The sequence below is a fragment of the Euprymna scolopes genome, chromosome 1 (assembly GCF_053919585.1).
Source record: "Euprymna scolopes isolate OS-2025 chromosome 1, ASM5391958v1, whole genome shotgun sequence".
Classification (NCBI taxonomy): Eukaryota; Metazoa; Mollusca; class Cephalopoda; order Sepiida; family Sepiolidae; genus Euprymna; species Euprymna scolopes.
Window position 1 is genome coordinate 78,523,855 of NC_136482.1, and position 23,860 is coordinate 78,547,714.

The 23,860-nt window shown below is 31.9% G+C and overlaps 1 protein-coding gene across 2 annotated transcripts in view; it reads right to left on the minus strand.

Annotated features, from left to right (window-relative positions):
• The window catches only part of LOC145242245 (glutamate receptor 2-like), an 815,605-nt gene that overhangs the window by 504,779 nt on the left and 286,966 nt on the right, over positions 1 to 23,860 (minus strand). For both annotated transcript variants that reach the window (XM_080105285.1, XM_080105346.1), the window contains exons 5-6: positions 19,893 to 19,946; positions 10,649 to 10,807 (exon numbers count right to left, since the gene is read on the minus strand). In XM_080105285.1, the coding sequence (XP_079961411.1) occupies positions 10,649 to 10,807; positions 19,893 to 19,946 (213 nt within the window). The remainder of the gene's footprint in view (positions 1 to 10,648; positions 10,808 to 19,892; positions 19,947 to 23,860) is intronic.

Sequence of the window (23,860 nt, forward strand, 5' to 3'; positions counted from 1 at the left end):
TAACTAAAAATTTTCGACCCAAACTGATGATAATATCCTTTATGTAAAATTTCAAATATTTAGACCAGAAATTGTCTGAGTAATTTGGAAGAGACCGCAGAGGTAAATGTTTTTTAACTTTGACCCCTATTATGACCGCTTAAAATTTATTGTTCAGGGGTCAAATCAAGTTATTAAGTTAGATCCATGCCCAAGGAATCTATGTCTAAAATGTCAAGTGTGTAGACCCAAAATTGTCAGAGAAGTTTGGTAGAGTTCTTAAATGTCAAATCGTTGAACTTTGACCCCTTAATCGCCAAATTTCTGGCCCAAAACTGATCACATCGATTTTCCCAAATCTCAGTATGCTCAGTACGTATGCATACATACATACATACACTTCTATATCAAATTTCGAGTCTGTAGACTAAAAATTGACAGAGTTATGTCGTAGGGAAATGTACACAGACACAGAGATACACAGATACACAGATACAGACACATACACTTTCACTTTTATATATGTATATATATATATATATATATATATATATATATATAGATAGATAGATACTAGCATTTAAGCGTGCGTTGTCTGGGTGTTTGTATGTTTATGTTGAGCAAAAAAAAATTAAAGTGGTAGTAGGATGGCAGGCTCGAACCCGTACCGCAAAGGAGGAAATCACGGGAAAAATCTGACGTCTTTGCTGTTACGATCACCGCCAAACCAGAAGTGACGTAGGTTGAAATTAAGGCTAGACAATCGAAAGGAGACTAAGACTTTCACAAATATCAGCGAAAAAAGCGACCCTCTGTTTAAAATGCCCAACTGAAGGTGAAGTTATTGATGTTTTTAGACAATTTTTCGATATTTGTCGTCTGAAAGGTCGAACTTCAAAACGATACTGATCTTGTAAAAATCCGTCGCGTCTGTCGAAAGTTTTAGGCAGGCATGCAAACATACATACATATATACATAATACACTTCTATATTCGTAGCTCAAATTATCGACACAAACCGATTAAAAAGCTGGCCCTATCTCTGAATACCCTTGATGTTAAATTTCAAATGTTTATACCAGAAATTGTCTGAGTAATTTGGTAGAGACCGCAGAAGTCATTTATTTTTTAAAAAATTTACCCCTATTATGACCCCTTAACTTTTATTGTTTTGGACGCAAATAAAGTTATTAAGTTATATCCAGGTCCAAGGATTCTGTATCTGAAATTTCAAGTGCTTAGACTCAAATTTGTCGGAGGAGTTTGGTAGAGTTCTAAAAGGTCAAATTGTTGAACTTTGACACCTTAACAGCCAAATTTCTGGCCGAAAACCGATCACATAGATTTCCCCAAATCTCAGTACCCTGTATATCAAATTTCGAGTCTGTAGACTTTAAATTGACAGAGTTATGTCGTAGGGAAATGTACACACACAGAGACAGACACACAGACAGACACACAGATACACAGACACGTTCACTTTTACAGATATACTAGCATTTCAGCCCGGCGTTGCCCGGGTGTTTGGTAGTGTTTGTTAAGCAAAAAAAAAAAAAAACGGGCAAAAGAACGGGAAAAAACTGACGCCTATGCTGTTACGACTACCGCCAAACCGGAAGTGGCATTTTTAAAAATTAAGGCTAGACAATCTAAAGGAGAGGATGACTTTAAAAAATATCGGCCAAAAACGCGCCCCCTGTAGAAAAGTGTGTATTTGAAGGTGAAGATATTAATGTTTTTAGCCAATTTTTCGATATTTGTGGTATGAAAGGTCGAATTTCAAAACGATACTGATCTTGTAAAAATCCGTCGCCTCTATCGAAAGTTTTAGGCAGACATGCAAACATACATACATACATTTATATATTGGTAACTAAAAATTCTCGACCAAACCAATTAATAATCTTGCCCTATCTCTGAATACCCTTTATGTAAAATTTCAAATGTTTAGACCAGAAAGTGTCTGAGTAATTTGTAGAGACCGCAGTGGTCAATTTTCTTTTTAAACTTTGACCCCTATTATGACCCCTTAACTTTTATGATTTGGTGCTCAAATCAAGTTATAAGTTAGGTCCATGTCCAAGGAACCTTTATCAAATTTCAAGTGTTTAGACCCAAATTTGTTGGAGGAGTGTTGTAAAGTTCTTAAAGGTCTAATCGTTGAACTTTGACCCCTTAACAGCTAAATTTCTAGTCGAAAAACGATCACCCCGATTTTCCCTAATCTCAGTCCACTGCATATCAAATTTCGAGTCTGTAGACTAAAAATTAACAGAGTTATTGCGTAGGGAAATGTACACACAGACACATTTACTTTTATAGATATATAGATATACTAGCATGGTGCCTGACGTTGCACCGATGTTTGGAGGTGTATGCTGAGCCAAAAAAAACTAAAAACCCAAAAAACCAACGGCTAATTATTTAAACTTTGACACCTATTATGACCCCTTAACATTTATTTTTTTGGGCTCAAATAAAGTTATGAAGTTTAACTCATGTCCAAGGAACCTATATCTAAAATTTCAAGTGGGTAGACCCAACTTGTCGGAGGAGTTTGGTACAGTTCTCAAAGGTCAAATCGTTGAACTTTGGCACCTTAACAGCCAAATTTCTGGCTGAAAACCGATCACATAGATTTTCCAAACCTCAGTACCCTGTATATCAAATTTCGAGTCTGTAGACCTTAAATTGGCAAAGTTATGTCGTAGGGAAATGTACACACAGAGACAGACACACAGACACGTTCACTTTTATAGATATATAGATATATATATATAGATATAGATATATGTGTGTGTGTGTGTGTGGATGTATGTATATATGTATGTATGTATGTGTGTGTATCTTTGTATGTCTTCATGTGTGAAATTATGGATTTCAAATTTTGATGCTCAGTTTTCTCGCAGCGTAAATTCGATATTTGACAAACTTCTAATTATCTCAATACACAAAGCTTTTATCCCCCAAAAAATGTTGACCCCGAATCATAACCGCACATTCGTCATTGCCTTTCCTTTCATGCGTAGTCTAAGATTAAGCTGAAATCCAATTAAAGACTGATCTTAATAGTGATTAGCTTCAAAGAATTAATCAGGAAATCAATAACCAGAGCGGGTGTATTATTCCCTCCAAAATCAATTAGTTAAACCGATCGTCTTTTGGCAAATAAAGACCGGCGAAAAAACTGCCTCGAAATAGCGAGACTTAATTACAAACTGATTAATGCAAGTAGAGATGCAGGTGTTTTCATACAGGATATTGCGGAGATATTATTAATGAAAAAGTTACAATTTTCTCGGCATTTTGTCGATTATTTCAATTGTTTATTATCTCCTGTCTTAGTTCACTAATTGCGTGGATTATATTATTTGCAATTAAAAGTTTTTGCTATATTTAATCAATTGGATACTATTGAAAGAGTACACTGTGCAACTCATTAAAAAGAAAACTACGTTGTAGATTATACTAGTATTAGTTATTAATTAAAATATAACTGGTCTATATACAAAGTAAACAATAGATGTATATGTGTGTGTAAATATTTAATAGATAAAATCCCAAACTCCTTCTTACATGACACTGAAATTAACCGAAAATAGGAATCATACACTAAAGACGGCTTATAACGAGTAAAATTTTGTGTGGTTCGATAAGTAACTCGTCCAATTTTATGTCGGCAAGTAGAAATAAAAATGCCAGTCTCAACTTGCTGGCATATTTCTATTACTTTTGCGCATGCTCAAATTCATTCATAGCTTGAAGTTGCTTAATTTTAAATCTTTATTATCTATATGCCAATAGCTCAAACGGTAGAGAACGCGGCTGGAGCGCTAAGTTTTCTGCTTTCGATTCTAACATACTGCATCCAAGCCATTAGTTCTTAAATCAATACCATATATTAGGTGCAATATAATATTTAATAATGAATTGGCTCTGTAATAATAAATACTAAATATGTATGAATTAAAATATATTCAGGCGCTGCCAGACACCAGTATTATATATAATATTCTTCTTTCATATGTTGTTTGGTTAAGAACAAAATGTAGTATCTGTTCTACTGCTTTACATATTCTTTTCTCTCATCGTTTTAAATAAAGATATTTTGTTCTAACCTTGCGCAATATTTATCTTTGTTCCAATCCAGCTTTTCCTTTTTCGGACAGCTGGATTTTTTCCACATTTAAAACAAACTTTTTTGTCTGTGTTTTCCCTCATAGAGAGGAAAGTAATTTGAAAATACGTTGTAGTAATATTCAACTAAACTTCAACATTTCTTTGGTTTATGTAATGTTGGTCATATATAATCCTACTAAGAGGTTATAAAGCCAAAGTTTAAAATTTCTATAGTAATATCGATCTTTATATAAGCCTTGGCAAGTAAATATTTATGTATTCTATTTTTAGACAAAGCTGTTCCTACTAAGTCTAGAGAGTATACTCTATGTTATAGCTGGAAATGCGGTCATACATAGATGCACGGATAACTTTACCAGGGTTAATAATTTAGTGCATATATTTGCTGCAGACAAAGACTATCAAATTCTCAGTTAATATTCGCAACGATTTTAAATTATGATGAATGATTATATATGCATAGAAGAATAGCAAATAAGTCTATGAATTGTTTTCTACAATTTTTGCTGCAAATAATAAAGAGAAGGTGACGGTGACTAAGTAGTTAACGAGACAGACTGATAAGTTAAAATCTAGTTCTGTTCTACAGAAAAAAATTTGTCAGTTGGTTTTACATAGTCCCTCGCGGAAGTACCTGTTGCCTTACTTGTTAGCCTTCTAAATAAAAATGTATTTATAAAGCCAATTCCTACAGTAAAACTATCTGATTCATTAGAGATAAATTTCAGGCAATTCCCGAAAATATGTTACTCGTATGATCGACACTGGCCACGCAGATATGTTAGAATCTATTATGTTGGCTACGAGAGTATGTCGTTTTTATTGTTCCCGCGTATAATGGCATGATACGATTATCTAATTTATATTAGTTTGCATTAGTGAAATTAATCAATTTTTTATAAGCATTTAAGATTGTGAACTCAATGCCAAATATCAGGCTAATGCATCTACATTAAAACATTACAATTTGCATGCAGAGATCTATATATTTTAGGAATCGAAAAGTGAACGTTGATCAACCAAATCGAGTAAAAGAGGAAGTTGATATTAAATATGCTTTCTCAATTCTTACCAGATATTGAACGTAAGGCGCATTATTTTAAATATCTATTAAGATTAAATTATGAAAGTGAAAAAAAAAAAATAAAATGAACTTAATATTTTCAGAAATACTTCTTGTGTATGATGATTTCTTACAGACAATAACCTATGTCATATACTCATCTGACTGTATAATTAAGGCAAATAATAATAATAATAATAATAATAATAATAATAATAATAATAATAATAACAATAAAATGCAACTGCGAACGAGAAATCAGCTGTTGCGATAATGCAAATATATTTGTAAATTGTATCGAAAGAGGTGGAGAGTACTTGAAAATCTGAGGAGACTTATTGTCAAACAGCTTTCAGAGAACCCCACAGGCTGGATTCAATGGGATCTTTGATGCCATGTGTGAAAGCTCCTTGTGAGCCAATAATAATAATAATAATAATAATAATAATAATAATAATAATAATAATAATAATAATAATAATAATAATAATAGTGATAATAATAATAATAATAATAATAATAATAATAATAATAATACGTAAATGTTTAACTGACATGACACCAAATAGTCGAAGGGCCGAGAAGGATTGAAAAGCCGAAGAGAGAGGGAAAGCACAAACAAAACCTCCACTTGCTGGGTGTGAACAGGACTGAAACCGTGAGGAAGGTTTAATGCCGCCGATATTCCAGCGATGACTAATTCTCATTGCCAGCGAGAGGCTAATGGCAAGCGACTGTTGCCTTTTTTTCAACTTCACCTCAAAAGGACGTACAGAGGTTTTAATTAATGGCACCATGTCTAAGAAATGTGGTGAGTTTCTGAATGGTGTCTTTTTGTGTTTGGTACAGATTTCTTGGAGCTGATGTCATGCTCTCTGCATAATTGTTCCGGTGGAGGGTTTCTCTTCTTTATATTCACTGCTGTTACTACATATTGCTATTGCTCGGTGTTGTAGGCAACGGACGATTCCTTTCTTTACACTATATGCATGGTGGGAGTTGAAGTTTAGGTACTGCCTAGTGAAAGTTGGCTTTCGGTATAACTAAACAATATGGTTGCGATATGGAAATGATACTTTCATACTCTGGCTCCATCAGAAGGATGTTCAAATGTTACTAGACTATGTGAACTCGACCCGTCCAACTATACAGTCCACGATGGAAAAAAGAACATAACAACAAATTATCGTTCTTGGGTGTCACTGGTCAGGGGTTTATGTCACCGAATACCGAAAGCTAACTGATATGTGGATTAAGAGAATTGGGATCTTGCGGAATGTGCTGGAAGACTGTGAAAAGAAGATGTTGATAACCTATGTTCATTTGTTATGGTCTGTCTATTAGTATAACATCAGCAAGACTAACGGCTAAAAAAAAAAAAAAAAAAAAAATAATAATAATAATAATAATAATAATAATACGAAGAAAGAGAAATAACTGCTCTGTTCAGACTTGCAATCCAGAAAACTGAGAATAAATTAAACCCTCGGGACAAAACTATCATCACTCAATTGACCTAAATGTCGAAGTCGAATAATAACGCCGATTGATAATGAGACCAGAGACATGATTGGATGAAGAATATTCATTTATTTTTCTTGACTTTTTTATTTTATGGAGAAAAGTTATCCAATTAGTCGAGCGTAGACATGAGCAAAGTAAAGATATTTTAAAATAATTATGGAAAATTGCCACATAATTTTAAAGGGTTGAACGTAAAGCGCATTATTTTAAATATCTATTAAGATTAAATTATGAAAGTGAAAAAAAAATAAAATGAACTTAATATTTTCAGAAATACTTCTTGTGTATGATGATTTCTTACAGACAATAACCTATGTCATATACTCATCTGACTGTAGAATTAAGGCAAATAATAATAATAATAATAATAATAATAATAATAATAATAATAATAATAATAATAATAATAATAATAATAATAATAACAATAATAATAATACGTAAATGTTTAACTGACATGACACCAAATAGTCGAAGGGCCGAGAAGGATTGAAAAGCCGAAGAGAGAGGGAAAGCACAAACAAAACCTCCACTTGCTGGGTGTGAACAGGACTGAAACCGTGAGGAAGGTTTAATGCCGCCGATATTCCAGCGATGACTAATTCTCATTGCCAGCGAGAGGCTAATGGCAAGCGACTGTTGCATTTTTTTTCAACTTCACCTCAAAAGGACGTACAGAGGTTTTAATTAATGGCACCATGTCTAAGAAATGTGGTGAGTTTCTGAATGGTGTCTTTTTGTGTTTGGTACAGATTTCTTGGAGCTGATGTCATGCTCTCTGCATAATTGTTCCGGTGGAGGGTTTCTCTTATAAATATATAATATAAATTCACTGCTGTTCCTACATATTGCTATTGCTCGGTGTTGTAGGCAACGGATGATTCCTTTCTTTACACTATATGCATGGTTATATGCATGGTGGGAGTTGAAGTTTAGGTACTGCCTAGTGAAAGTTGGCTTTCGGTATAACTAAACAATATGGTTGCGATATGGAAATGATACTTTCATACTCTGGCTCCATCAGAAGGATGTTCAAATGTTACTAGACTATGTGAACTCGACCCGTCCAACTATACAGTTCACGATGGAAAAAAGAACATAACAACAAATTATCGTTCTTGGATGTCACTGGTCAGGGGTTTATGTCACCGAATACCGAAAGCTAACTGATATGTGGATTAAGAGAATTGGGATCTTGCGGAATGTGCTGGAAGACTGTGAAAAGAAGATGTTGATAACCTATGTTCATTTGTTATGGTCTGTCTATTAGTATAACATCAGCAAGACTAACGGCTAAACAAAAAAACAATAATAATAATAATAATAATAATAATAATAATAATAATAATAATAATAATAATAATAATAATAATAATAATACGAAGAAAGAGAAATAAATTCTCTGTTCAGACTTGCAATCCAGAAAACTGAGAATAAATTAAACCCTCGGGACAAAACTATCATCACTCAATTGACCTAAATGTCGAAGTCGAATAATAACGCCGATTGATAATGAGACCAGAGACATGATTGGATGAAGAATATTCATTTATTTTTCTTGACTTTTTTATTTTATGGAGAAAAGTTATCCAATTAGTCGAGCGTAGACATGAGCGAAGTAAAGATATTTTAAAATAATTATGGAAAATTGCCACATAATTTTAAAGGGTTGAAAACCATTACTATAAGATACAAGGCAATGCAGTGTTAATGATCTAGTTTGGTTTGGCCTTTCCATTTTACCGCATGTAAATCAATTTGCTACTGATTTAATGCCAAGATGCAATGGCTATTCTAAAAAAAGAAATTGCACGAATAGGCTGAACACAAGTTGCAATTGAAGCAACACTTTGCATGCATTTGTTTTCCGATTAAATTACACCGTGTTAATTGAAATTAATAAACGTGGATACAACTATGCAGATATTAGTTTTCTTTGTTTCTTAGATAGAAAAATGTCCGTGCATAATCATGAGGTTTACTTGCGATACTATGCATGTGTTTTTAAACGAATAAACCCTCTATTATGGTTTCAATTAGTACATTTTAACAGGTTCTAATTATAAAAGCTGGACAAATCAAAGTCTCAAACTGCGAGTATAAGAGACAATGCAGTGTGTTGTTACTGATCTGATGTGCACCATTCTAGCCGTTTATAAGTCAACATTTAATATGATATAATTTGATATTTTAAAAATTCCTCGAAATTAAATCGCTTACCACAATGATCATTTTTCTTCGTCATCTCCACTTATTTTTCGTCTTCTATCACTTCATCTTATTTTTCTTTTCTTTGTTATACATCTTCTTATTGTTTGCATTATTAGTAGCATGTATTACGTTAATAATCGTAAGAACCGTGTTAATAATTCGGAGATGAAATAGCTTCGAAATTATAACCTGATTAAGGGAATGAAGAATAGAGAAAATTAGATAAAATATGCAGTCACTAAATGAGAATATTGCACAGATGAAGATAATGTTTACTTACAAACCAACTATAGACCAGGACTCGTCATTAGATAAAAACAACAGACATCAGCGAAACGAGATAACAAAGTATCTCGCTTTATAATATTCGGAAAACAAAACCGTGAGATTTAAATCCATATGCCTGACAAGATAAGTAAGAGTAAAGTTATTCTGGACTTTACTACTCCATATTGTATGATATATTACTGAATTTATATAATGGAACGAAGCTATTTGACGACGCGGTAATATTATAAGGTTACAAGTGCTTCAGATTCATCCATGATATTTGGAAAACTCGAAAGTTTTAATTGCGTAAAAATATAAGCCTCAACAATATTATAAAAGATCAAAAGAAACGATCAAGATAAATATTAAAAAAATTATGTGGAACTTCATTGGTTCAACTATTGACCAAGAAGCTAATACCTTCAATAAATCGAGGTACATTTTAAACTAAAGTATTATTTTCAACTTATCGCTTACCTTGGACCTAGTATTGGAACTAAATATCTTAGCATTTAAATCAGTTCTATGTTAAATGATCGCCATGATTTTGACCAAGTTTGTTAAGGATTGACAAGAAATGTAGACGTTAATCTCTACATAAACAAGCAGCTATAAACTTATAAACCCGATCGAAAATATTTACTTGAAAGACATTGACAACAATCTAACCGATTACGCATATGATTAAACATTTGAGTGCTGTTGCTAACAATCGTGGCAGATTTGCTATGAAGAAGTTTTGAGATGCAGTCATCGGCCCCAAAATCAACACAGATTAGAGCATTCCCGTAATGACCCAAACTCTGTTATTTGCGGTATGATGATAGTTCTGTGCAGTTCTAGAGGTGGATCTCCTAGAACTGCACAGAACTACCATCACACCGGTTTGCCTTCCCTCTTTGAGAAGGGATTAGTTAATTGCTAATCGCCTAAGGCGCCTTTACTTGGGAATGTGATGGATTTTTTCAGACACATTTTGCAAGTTAGTGCCTCTCCTTGGTTGAATTGTTAAAACTATTATTGCTACATTTCTCCCCTTCGCTTCCTTCTCATAATATTTATGAAATATTAGACAGAATTTAGCATTAAGCACCTTGATATTACTGATGTTGCGTAGATATCAATATTCTAATACTACTAATACTACTAATTATTTGTTGGCTGTAAAGAAGAACTATTTTAGAATGATCTTACATTTTTATGAACTATACCCTCCATTCAAATTAAACATTGTTGATAAGTCTGTATGTCTTTATATTTGTGAATTACATACTTTTCTGAAACTTCGCAAACGGCTTCTTTGAGATACGTCATATTTCATAAGTGCAGAAGATAGGTCTCTGTTCCTATGGTGACTATACGAAGCCAGACATTCGGATGTAAAATTAATAACTGGTATTTTTCCTGTGCCCGGCTAGACAGTAGTATTCAACCTAGACAATCTCCGCTGAAATTACTTACTGATATTTTTTTTCCTGCACCCGGCCAGACAATTGTCTCCAATCTAGACCACCTCCGCTGAAATTTCTTTATAATCGGGTTATTTCTATCCACGATCTGAAAACCTGTAATTGTGACGCCGCCATATGTGAAGTTTCTTAAATCCAATTCGGCGATTCCCTGAAACAATAAGAACAAAAGTAAATATCAGAAACAAAAATGAAGAAAACTCATTGGTGTTTGGAATGAAGAAAAAAGAAGAAACAACAAATATCATGCAACTAACATTTTAATGAACGCCACTGAACAATAGATATATGTAAATAATGAATAAAATGCAGCAAGAAAATAAAAATATACTAAAAATAATCAAATTAATTGGACAGAAATATATCTCTTTATATTTAGTTTACTACATATATGTGTGTATCTATATATATATATATATGTGTGTGTGTGTGTGTGTGTGTGTGCGTGTGTGTGTTAAAATGCCACGTATGCTTCTAGGATAGTGATTTAAAGGTTATGAGGTTTTTTTGAAGCATGAAAAACCATGTTACTTTTGTATTTAATATTTTTATTGTTATTTTTAATATTTCAAGCGGACCACCGCTCTTGGTCATAAAAAAGTATCGAAATGAAAAAGAAAAAGAAAACCGTTGAAAGAACTGGAGATTTGTAGTGTGGACAACCTTCATTCCTAGCAATCATGTTCGAAAAAGTTCACGTGAATCATTTTATCCATTTGTGGCAGAAGATTGTGTTTTTTAGTATTTTTTAATGTTGCAACGTAAAAGCGTTTAATTCAAACGGCAAAAATGAGACGCAATTGATTTCAATATTTATAATGGAATAGAAATGAAATTGTTAAACGGTAAAAATAATGTAATTATTAGCTATGAATAATAATAATAATAATAATAATAATAATAATAATAATAATAATAATAATAAAACTACTGAAGAGGGCAGAGTTAGAAATCTATAATATAAAGCTGAACGCCTGTGTGTGTCTGGTCTCAAGTATGCTCCTATATGGTTGATTATTATAGAAAACTGATCATATATAATGATAGAAGATTAATCGAGACACAGGAATGGGTATGTTTGATCTGGCATAATGATGATTCATTAAAATTGTGGCGCCTGCGTACGCGCCTGGTCCACAAAGAATGGAAATAAAAAATTTAAAAATTAAAAAAAAAAAAACGTTTACAAGTGTTTTTGACATAGGTGTACATAATAATACTTTGATAAGTATCTTTTAACTTAAATACGGATGGTATAATAAAATTGTAGGGTCTGCGTTCACGCCTGATCTCCATAGAATGGAAATAGGCACAAACTTTAATAAAGACTTTTCATATCTATCTGCGTAAGTATACTTTGATAATTATGTTTCAGTTTGAAGAAATATGGTATAATAAAATTATGGGGTGTTCGTTAGCGCCTGACCTCCATAGAATGGAAATATGTCAGAAAGTTTAGCAAGGTTTTTTAATATAGATCACCAGAACATTGTGATAAGTGTTTCAGTGTGAACAGGTATGGTATAATAAATTATGGGATCTATCTATTTTATTTTTACTTTCATCATATTTAGCTTTGGTTTTGATACCCCCAAATTCGAAGCTATCTCTTTACAACCCTTCCCTTTCATAACCTTTCATAAATCAGAGTCCATTTTCTGTAGGCTGTTTTTGAACCCAGTCAACGATGAGTACTTTTGCTCGTATATACATATATTTATATATATATATATATATATATATATATATATATATAAATATATATATATAAATATATACGTATATAAATATATGTATATTAATATATATAAGTATATAAATATGTATTTATATAAATATATATACATATATATATATAAATATACATATATATAAATATATATACATATATATATAAATATACATATATATAAATATATATATACATATATACACATATATTAATATACATACATATATATATATACATAATAGATAGAGAAAAAATAGCACTTCCCATTGGAAAATGGTCTAATTTTTTTCAAAGCAAATATGAGTCTTTTAAAATTATATAACTTTTTATTTAAGCAACAAACAAGTACAATGTAATGTGTTTAGTTTAGCCAACATGGTCTGGTTCTCTTTGATATAAGTACTCTTGTTTTTGAGTTGTAATTGTAAAAATGCTTCGCTCGATGCAACCTTACATCTATGATTTCTACCAGTAATGGCTGAAAGTATGAAAGCATGTGAAATTTGTGAGCATAACATTAAGATGCGAATAGTATTTCGAATAATCCAAATAATATCACACACTTACGTTTTAAACTGAATATTAGACTAGTACGCAAATCTCTATAAAGGATATGTTAATATATAGATTAGACCGCTTAATCAGCCACGCTTGCGATGGGAATAGTATTTTGATTTCATAAACGTACAAATCAAATAAGTGTATCCATAAAATACCAATTCTTGTTTATTTTGTTACATTTCCAAAATTATTTAAACCACCAAGCAAATGGCGTTTCAACATGCTCTTTATTTCTTTCGATTGTATTTCGTTTAATTTCCGTGTTTGATTTTCTTTTTCCTACTCTGGGAATCCGCTTTACAATCTATTGTCAGCCCAACAAATAAAATAAAATAAAAACTTTTCTATCCACAATCAAATTATGTGGATCTTGTTGCTTTGTAATTGGATTTTAAAACTCTACTTTAAATGATCAAGCTTTAATAAACAAACGATAATTCTTCATCGAATTAGTAAAGTGGCCATTTTACGAATAATTGGCTACTTTAACATTTTTCTCACGGGGATTTTAAGAAAATCAAATGATTTTCGAGAGGTTAACCGAATCATAATGCATTCATTTTTTTTCCGTTTTCGCAATAAAGTTGTTGAAAAATTGAAATAATTTTCAGCATCTGGAATACTTTAACTTTAATGAAAATCAAAAGGCAGTATAATAGGTATTTTTTGAGTACTCCTAATTATTTTAGAAAGAGTTTACATTAAGAGCAAGACAATTAATTAGATAATTGATCGAAAACTGAAAACAATTAAAACAAGGTATTATTATTATTATTATTATTATTATTATTATTATTATTATTATTATTATTATTATTATTATTATTATCATTATCATGTTTTTGTTTTTGTTAGTATTATAATTATTGTTGCTGTCATTATATTATTATCATCGTTGTTGTTTTGTTGTTGTTGTTGTTGTTGTTGTTGTTGTTGTTGTTGTTGTTGTTGTTTTGTTACTTCCTAGAAGTTTTTCAATAAGATCATCAGCAAATACTCCCTGGAGTCCGAGTGACAAAAAGCCTGCTAAGATTTCCAGTTTCCTTCAGCTTTTCGGTAATTATTGCAAAAAAAAAATAGTTTGTGTTATCGTAACAGCCGCTTACCATTGATTTCTTGTTGTAAACCGCCGTTAGTATTTCTTGGGGTCTGAGTGGCAAAAATTTCCCAAATGTCCCAGTGTTCTTTCCACATTTCCCGTTTAAGTCACATTGGCGCTCTTTATTTCGTCTTTCCATCTTACTTGATCCTTCACGACTATTTCACGTTTGGCTAGTCGAGATGTTGTATATTACGCCATTGTAGGCTGAAATTCCTGTTATTTCATTAAACTGAATGTATCGATTGACGATCGAACTAATACTATTGAAATATAAAATCGATCGAAATAATATTATTGAAATGTTTGTATAGAGTAAAAATGTTATCGCATAAATATTTGAAACAATAAACAGAATTGGAATTTATAAGCAAGTTAAATATTTTAAAGTTACAATAAAATATTCATCGAGTTACAAGAATAGATGACTTGGAATTTAGTTCCGCCAAAGAATAAACTGGTTGGTCTGTTTCCGTAAACTGCGTAACTAACAAAGAAATAGTGTTGATATATACACGTAAACACGAGTGCTCAGTTTATTGAAAATCGGTTTGGCAATCGGTCGTTAATTTTACATCTACGTGAGCGTATTAGGCGACACAGAAAGATGTAGAAACAGTGTGAAAACTCAGAGGGAAGCGTGAAAATAAACTTATGTAAAATATAACCGGGGGACAATGCCATTTACTTCGGAGAGAGATATTTTAATTTATCAGCTTACCGACTTTCAGTCCAATAATAACGACCGGAAAATGGAAACTATAAAATTATGTGCCTTGTTAACTATATGCATTTGAATGTAAAAGCACCCACAAACACATGTGCTACTGCAGGAGACGAACAGAAGTATGTATTTTATATATTCTAATATAGAGACACATCTGGTACCTGTATATACAGCCGTTATGCCAAATTTAATGTTACACATTTTATATATATATATATATATATATATATATATATATATATATATATATGTGTGTGTGTGTGTGTGTGTGTATATGTATATGTACACGTGATGCATAGAACACTGTGTATATACTAAACAAAACATCATTAACATACAGATATGCCACATATACATATAAAGAGACCGGTGGCGCCTTATATAGATACGCATTATATAAACTCACCATGTACATTTAACAAACTAATTACTAGGGCTATACAGAAAGCTGCTATACAGGCTTCTGGGCCTTCATAGGTGGTGACCTCCATGTAAAATAAAACAAAAAAAAACAGAGGACAAGACAAGAAAGGTCGACTTTACAAATTATTAAGGGAAGCAGTAAACAATTTTATCCTTTTCATTTCTCATGGTCTCATGTAGTCGTGTTTTGTTTTTTTCTGTTTACTGTTCACAGTTTATGTTTTAGTTTCGTATTACAGGAGTTTCCTGAAGATTTCAAGGGTTTCATTTGTGCCGTCCGTTATATCTTATCATTCCCTTCATTCCAATCTCTCTCGGGGTTTTCATGGTCTTTCGGAATTGTTCCTAGTGCTTCTATGATTATTATTGTTATATTTACTTTCTTCATATTGTTCTGTTTAGTTCTCTTACCAATTCCGTGTACTTGATTCGCTTTTTCGTGTCCAGCTCTATAATCACTGGGGCGAGTACGTCTACGATTTGTCAGGATTTTCCTTCTTATAAATTACTAGTGCATTTGATCTCTTTGCTTGGATGAATTTATCGCGTTGTACCTTAATGTCCTAGTAAGCTACCTTCGCCAACTTATCGTATCTGTACTTATGTTTTGTCTAGACAAATTGCTGCAGTCACTTATGTTGGTTACTGGTTCTTTCCTTTATTGACATATTCTGCATTTGATGTTTTCTTAGATTTTGTCGATCTTAGCTTTTTATATTTAGTTTTTTTTAGTTATTATTTCAAGTTGTCAGATGATGATTCTATGAGTTTTTACCCTTCATCAACTTTAATTGCTTATTGATAACAACTACAAGTATTCCCTGCGGTTTGAGTGTTAATACATGAATCACACTCTTCGTTTAGTTCAATAATTGTTGCAAAGTATTTGCGTTATCGCGACAGTCATTTATCATTCATTTATCTCTGACTACAGATTACATCACCAGAGTTTGAATGGGTATAAGGTTCCAGTGCATTCCGTTATTTTCATGGCAGGCCTGGATGTTGCTCTTCATCCTTATTTCTTAAACTATTCGTAAATGCTCATGGACATTTTCTGTGACGTCAGCCAACAGTTTGTTTGTTGTTTTATTATGGGAATGTAATTCGGTATGGAAAAGGGTGCACTGCTAGTTATAAGAACAGAAAATCGAAGATAACTCGATTCATGAAACTACTCAACCAAGCGGAGACGATGGCACTAGATAAACATGACAGGCACAAATATTTGTGAGTTCTCGAAGCAGACACCATCAAAACAATAGAAATTTAAGAGAAATTTAAAAGAAGTACACCAGAACAGCGAAAGAACTCCTAAAAACTAAACTATATAGTAGAAACCTAATATAAGCTATACACACATGGGCAGTATCATTAATAAGATACTCTGGACAATTCATAGGTTTGACCGAAGAAACACTGCGGCATGTTGACCAGACACCAGGAAACTTATGACCATACACGATGCTCTGCGCCCAAAGGATGATACCGACCGACTTGAAGTTAAAGGGAAACCAGAGAAGGAGAACTGGTTTGTATAAAAGACTGTGTGAATGATACGAAAAGAAGAATTAGAAAAATATATAAAGCAAGACACTGAAACGATAATTACCGCATCAAGAGACACTGAAAACATGAACAAAACAAGAAACGAAGAGACAAGGGATTAGACGAGAAAAATGATTAAACAATTCACGATGACAAAAGATGAGAGGAACGAAAACACTTGAACATGACTAAAAAAAAGTAACCTCAACAGAGAAACGGAATCTCTAATAAATGCTGCACAAATAAACTCGATAATAACGAATCAAATCAAAGCAAAGATCATAATAACACAAGAAAACAGTAAAAGCAGAATGTAGACAAAGAGGCGAAACGATAAACCACATAATAAGCGAATACAGCAAACTAGCCCCAAAGGAATACAAGAACAGACAAGATCAAGTGGAGAAGAGCATGCACTGGAGATTATTCAAACAGTTGCATGTTGACCATCTAAACAAATGGTTTAAACACAAATTACAGCACTACCTGAAAATGAAAATCAGAAAGTCCTGTAGGACGTGGACGTATAAACAGATAAACTCATCCAAGAAAAATGATTAGATGCCATAAAAATTAAAAAGAAAGAAAAGTTCTGCAAATCTTAGATTTCGCTGTTCCGGCAGTGCACAGGTTAAATATCAAGGAGATGGAGAAGCAGCGCAAATACAAAGACCTAGTAAGAGAGCTGAAATAGACATGGAAGGTAAAAAGCGTCAGGATAACATCAAGAATAGTTAGTGTTAGACATAATTCTGAAAAACTAAATAGAGTAGGAGAAATTAAAATTAAAAGAATCGCTGAAAAGATACGTTGAATAACAATAATAAAAATGGCTGAAATATTAAGAAAACCCCTTGAATGCGGATACTAATTCATATGAGCCATAGGTGCGAGCCAGACATATAGAAACTCCTACAGAGGTAAAAAAAATAAAAAAACGTTACATAGAATCAAGAAAAATAAAAAAAAAACGTATAATTGTAAGTTCCCCCCCCAAAAAAAAAAACAAGTGACGGCACTATGTGATGCCACATCAAATAATAGAGCAAGGTCAAGGTGGATGGAAAAGCCGAGTGGAGAAAGCACTAAGCAGACCTCCACTGGAAGAAATCAAGGACCTTGTGGACACTTACTGCTACTCAAATTCTAGTTAATACTAATTGTCGCTACCAATGAGAAATCAATGGTAAACGACTGTTGCCATAACGAAAATCAGTTTGAAAATGTTATCTAAAGAGGTGGAATATACTGCAAATCTTAAGAGTCATTTTTTACTCAGACTTCAGGAACAATACAGGTTGTTCTCAAAGAGAATGCTTTGATGATGATCTGTGTTAAAACTCCTTGTGAGATAATAGCATGTAAAAGAAATTATGGATAAAAACGATTCATAAGTATTGGTCATTGCAATAGTAATAATCAAATTAAAGAACTATAGACATTTAATAATAACGAGCAAAATGAAAACTGCTACATAATTAAAAAAAGAAAAAGATGGAGAGAACGCTACATGAACCCATAGAAACTGAAATTGCAAGCAATCTTATGAACTTTGCCCCTCCCTTAAAACAGTTATACGCTTCGGCTTATACCACAAAAAATAGACATGCAGGATCGAGGAAAATAAACAGTTCGAGAACGAGAAGGACTAACGAAATTTGAACCTTTGCGTGTGAAGAGGATTCGAACTCAGAATAGGGTTATTGCCACACAGATTTCAGAGATCAATATTGCTGCTTACCAGCAAGAACCTAATAGCCAGCGACTAGTACGATAACATAAAGTCCTTTGCAAATGTTATCGGAAGCAGTGGAGTGTACTGAAAACTTTGTCACCCACACTTAAAGAAACAATATGTTTATGTCAGCGACTCATATCTTTTCATGACTTATATGAGAGCTCCTTGAGAGTACAAATGATAATGAGGAATATTATCAGACATGAATAAACCACCTTCTCCTGAGCTGCTGTTTAAACATGTAAGTTATCTCTTCTCATTTTCTTCTCTATATAGATACATAATAAAATGAACTCATTTTCCCCTCCGACTTTGACCTTAATAGGAGTATAAATCATGACATTACATGCAAATGTAATGCGTACAGACTGTAGCACATTATCTGCGGTTTGATATAGGCCTATTACCTCTAAAGTTCTGCGACAATGCTACATTTCTATATTTTTTCCGCTCAGAGTTCACTGCCAAAATCGCTTAGATTCAATGGAAGTTATTAAATGCTTCCTTTCCCCTCTCCCCATTTACACCGGGGCAGTTGCATTCACAAGGAACAGTACGAGGAAACACCGGGTTTGGAATAGTACACGGTTACTTATGCCGTTTTTTTTCTTTTTCTCCTGATTTATGCTTTCTGTTTTTTTCCATAATAAAATAGAAATACCTTTTTTAACGCGAAAACGCGATTACTATTATTGTTTTCTTTTTGTTTTGTTTTTCGTTAGTGCAAGACGCAGTCTGCGAGACTAACCGGATTTTACTTCCGGTTTTAACGACTCTAACCGTGAAATCTAACTATGACCTTTATTTATTAGTACTTTCAAGTAAACATTTATTTTTACACAAAGATTACAACGCAAGGATATCGTGAATTCACTTAAATTCAAATTAAAACAAATTAATTCATTTAGAATTCGAGAAAACAAAAAACATCATTTAGAATTCGAGTGTGATGTGACTACTGAAACTAAACCAAAACAAACGTCACTGCGGAATAGATATTTGACCTAATTCACTTTTTAGTTAATTCATCACGTTTTTTTTTATTTTTTATTTTATTTTATTTATTTATTTTTTTTTTTTTTTGGCGCTTTCGCCTCAATAATTAGAGTTCGAGCCTTCAAACATTTGGGGGATTTTTTTCAAACACACAGGCACCGCCGGAACGTTCATATTGCATCACGTTCATTTTTTAATTGCTATTTTTTACACGATTTTTTAAAAAAATGCTTTAACATTGTTTGTTTTTATAATATTTAAATAGGCTTATGACTTCGCTTTGTTTTCATTTTACCCCCCGAAACGCACACGCCTCTAAAAACCAGGGCAACGAAGGGCAATGCAGGGCAACGCAGGGCAACGCAGGGCAACGCCGGGTACCCCGCTAGTTAAATATAAAAGAATGTCTTACCAGCCCGCCAAGTATATAATGGTAGCCGTCTTTATTCATTCCAACGTCCATAATCTGCAAAAAATAAACATAAAATAAAATTGATCGAAAATGGAAAAGAGAATGAACGCTAATCATCATGATGTACGTTTTTGGATTATCAGTAAACATAAAAATAAAAATATATTATCAGTAAACATAAAAATAAAAATATATTATCAGTAAACATAAAAATAAAAATAATGATGAGTAACAAATGCTTTTATGGGAGACTAAATCCTTCATTTTCTTCTTCAAATCCTAAACGTTTTTTTTTTGTTTTTTTATTTTGCAGTCTTATTTCGTTCATGTAATTTAATTAAAAACGAAACTCCTATGAAGACATAAAAGAGATTAAAAATGGCGCAATATCCTCTAGAAATGCCTTGTTTTTACCAAAACGAAGGTAATCTATAATAGGTAACATTACTCGTTTAACCCTAAGAAAAAATCATAAATGAAAAACATGAAGCTACAGAACATTAGAAGTGTGAAACGATTTTCACTGAATATTTAATGAAATATTGTCTTTTAAAAAGATAACTATCATTTCACGTTGATATAAAAGTGGAATTACGTAAGGAAAAAGAAGCCATTTTATGCATCGATTAGGCGCCTTTCCACATAAGTTTAATGTGTTTTTTAATGTGAGGTGAAATTCATTTTAATACGAAGGGCTACTGTATTGACAAAGATAAAGGTTGTCTCACTTGGTACAGAAATTCTCTAACCTTTGAGGTAATGATCTATTTTACTTGTTCATTTAGTAACCATAAAGTGTACTATTCTGAATAGGAATAATTTTCATAATATTTAAGATTATTGTTCATTTACAGTTTTACGAATTCCATGTTTGAATTCAATTCAATCTTCACTTATTCTTATACTCCTTGTCTTACCAAAATTATTAAAGAGTATTATTGAATAAAGCCAAGAGAAGATCGATTGGTCTAAAGCGACAAACAATAACCGATTAGAGCTATAGGTATGATTTCGTGGTATAAGTGGTAGTCAAGTAATAAGAGAGTATCGTGCTTCCATGTTCCTGTCACGTTTCAATACGAATGAATACAATAAAATGGTGCTCGTCCTGAAGCAAATAGAGGGAGAAGACTGACTGAGACAATAGTCTTAAATAATAGTTGAAGTATGCTTGTCTCTTTCATTTAACTAAAACTAAGTATAAATAATAATAATAATGATAATAATAATAATAATAATAATAATAATAACGATTATGTATATATATATATATATATATATGAAATATAAATTTCTATCACACAATGTATTTTTTATTCAATAGCGCAATAACGCAACAGTAGAGTTGTAATAAACAAAATTTATGTTATATATAATCGATATATTAATAAAAGTGAGAATTTGTGTGAGGACACTTCGCAACCTATATACTAAACGAAGTTTTAATCTACAGACTTGAAATTTGGTATATAAGTTATTCACACATGTGGAAAATTTGTAATATCCGAAGAAAACAGTTGTTAAAATGGTAAAAAAAAATGGAAGGCCAGAACGTGTGATGGCCACCAGATTTTTATCTGTTTTCAATTGTTTCACAACTGCGCATGCGCGATCGTGAACCACGACACCATACTTATGTTAAGTATGAGTTGATTGAAAACGCTGTTTGTAAGTATTGTCAAGCTGGTGTAATAGATATCGTACTAGACTCACTGTCTTTAGGTTTTGGTTTCGATTTCAGCTCGAGTATGTTGTTACTTACAAGAAGTAAACTGTTTAGAAAAACATAATACACACATGCACATGTCTCAATTACTTTTATGTGTTTTTTATACTTAATTTTTAAAGGAACTTAGCGTTACGTTTTAATAGCTACGATATTTCTGTTTATAATAAATAAAAATTCTGCATTAATTAAAATATAATATTTATGCGTATTTTACGAGCGGGCCACGCCAGGCAGGCTGGTAGTATATATATATATATATATATATATATATATATATATATATATATATATATATATATATATATGAGAAAACACAAGAATTTTAAACTGTAAATTAAAATTTACAATTAAATCCGACAGAATACTCCAAAAAAAATTTTCAAAGTTCTTATTCCGCAGAGTTTCAGAGAATGCTACCTTTGCTATTCTTCTCATCAGAGGACAATAAACAGTTAGCGAATTATAATTGAAGCAAATCTAGAATGTGCTGGTTGATACATTGGATGCTACTACTATAATGTGTTTATTTCTTACTGTCCTCTGATGAAAAGAATAGGAAGAGTGGGATTATTTGAAACTCTGCGGAGTAAGTACATTGAAAATTGTTTTTTCAGTATTCTGACAAATAATAATTGTAAACTTAAATTTAAAGTTTTAGATTCTTTTATTCCCTCTTATAATAGGCTCTACTTTCTATTGTGTCTGTATTGAGCTTTTTCCTTTAGATGGAATTAATTCATTTATATATAAATATTAATATTTATATTACATTGAATTTTTCCTTTAATTATATCGGGTAAACATGTCTTTTCCGCTGCATTGATTCAGTATATATATATATATATATATATATATATATATATATATATATATATATATATATATATATATATATACAATATACGAAACAGTGATTAGTTTGTTTTTATATTAAATTACTTAACATAGATAAACGTGCCGTAGGAATGCCCAGCCAATCAAGTAATTAATAATCGCAACTAAATAATCGTTGATATAGTACAGGTTCGACTTTCGTGACTAAATTCCCCAAAACACGTCCCTATTAATTATAAAAAACACGTATAACTAACAACTTATATGATGAACGTGCTTCCAAAAAAAAATGAATATAAAAATAAAGCAATCATGCAATAAGTCTAAAACGTTCGATTAAATATAATATAATGAGATAAAATAGGACGTTTGTTTCGGGTATATCTTACGTCAGTGCCGTCGGGAAAACGGCGTAAAGAGAGGGTGCGCTTTTAAGTACAGATGAAAGTGTTGTCTAAGGGCTGTCAATACATGCAAACTAGATTAATCTGAACACAAATCACGTCATCTATTGTTAGAGCCACATCTTACTTCAGAGGGTAATCTCTTGGAGACGATTTTTGGACCATGACTAGAATAAAAATAAGCCCATTTAAAATCCGTTGTCTCCATAATAAATGAAAATCTGACATTTGCTGACACTTATGCCGGACAAACTGAAATGTCTCATTGTTAACATAACTCCATTCAACCTGCCAGCTTTACACTAATGTTTTAATCTTGAAGTCGAGGTAGACAGAACAAAGAGAAAATACTAAGTAAATTCAGTTAAAATCCAAATGTTAAGGACTATTTGCGTTAAGATCTAAATATTAAAACTATATTTACGGAGATAAACAGATGATTTAAAGTTTAATATTGTTTTAAATGTTGTCTTCTGGTTTTCTTTGATAATTTTTGTATATGCCCTTTCTTTGATTTCGTGAAGATAGTTTTTAATTCCTAGTAATTTGCGTTGTAATCTTGTTTTTTTTCCTATATATTTCTTAGAACAGTCTTGTTTTCTCTCAAAGTCTACTGTTCTTGTTCGATGCCAGAATTGTATTTCTATTCGTTTTGTTTTTCTTTATTTATAAATTTTCTTAGAAAGAAATTTCTGCCTCAACAGAAAAATGTTCAACAAAATGTTTAACTGGGAAATCATTTTACCAAAAACTATTAATATTAAACTTTAAAAAGGAAGATACTAGAATTAAAAAGAAATAATATTTTATTTACACTCAATCAGATGTGCCTTATGCACTAATAAAAATGTAATTTGCATTTTGTTGCACTTTTTAAGATTTTAAATATTTATAAATTTTTTCATTATAAAAAATGATTATTATATTGATTATAATTTTTGGACAGAAGAAATATTTTATATGCAATTGATTTGACTTGCATATAAAACATTAAAAAAATG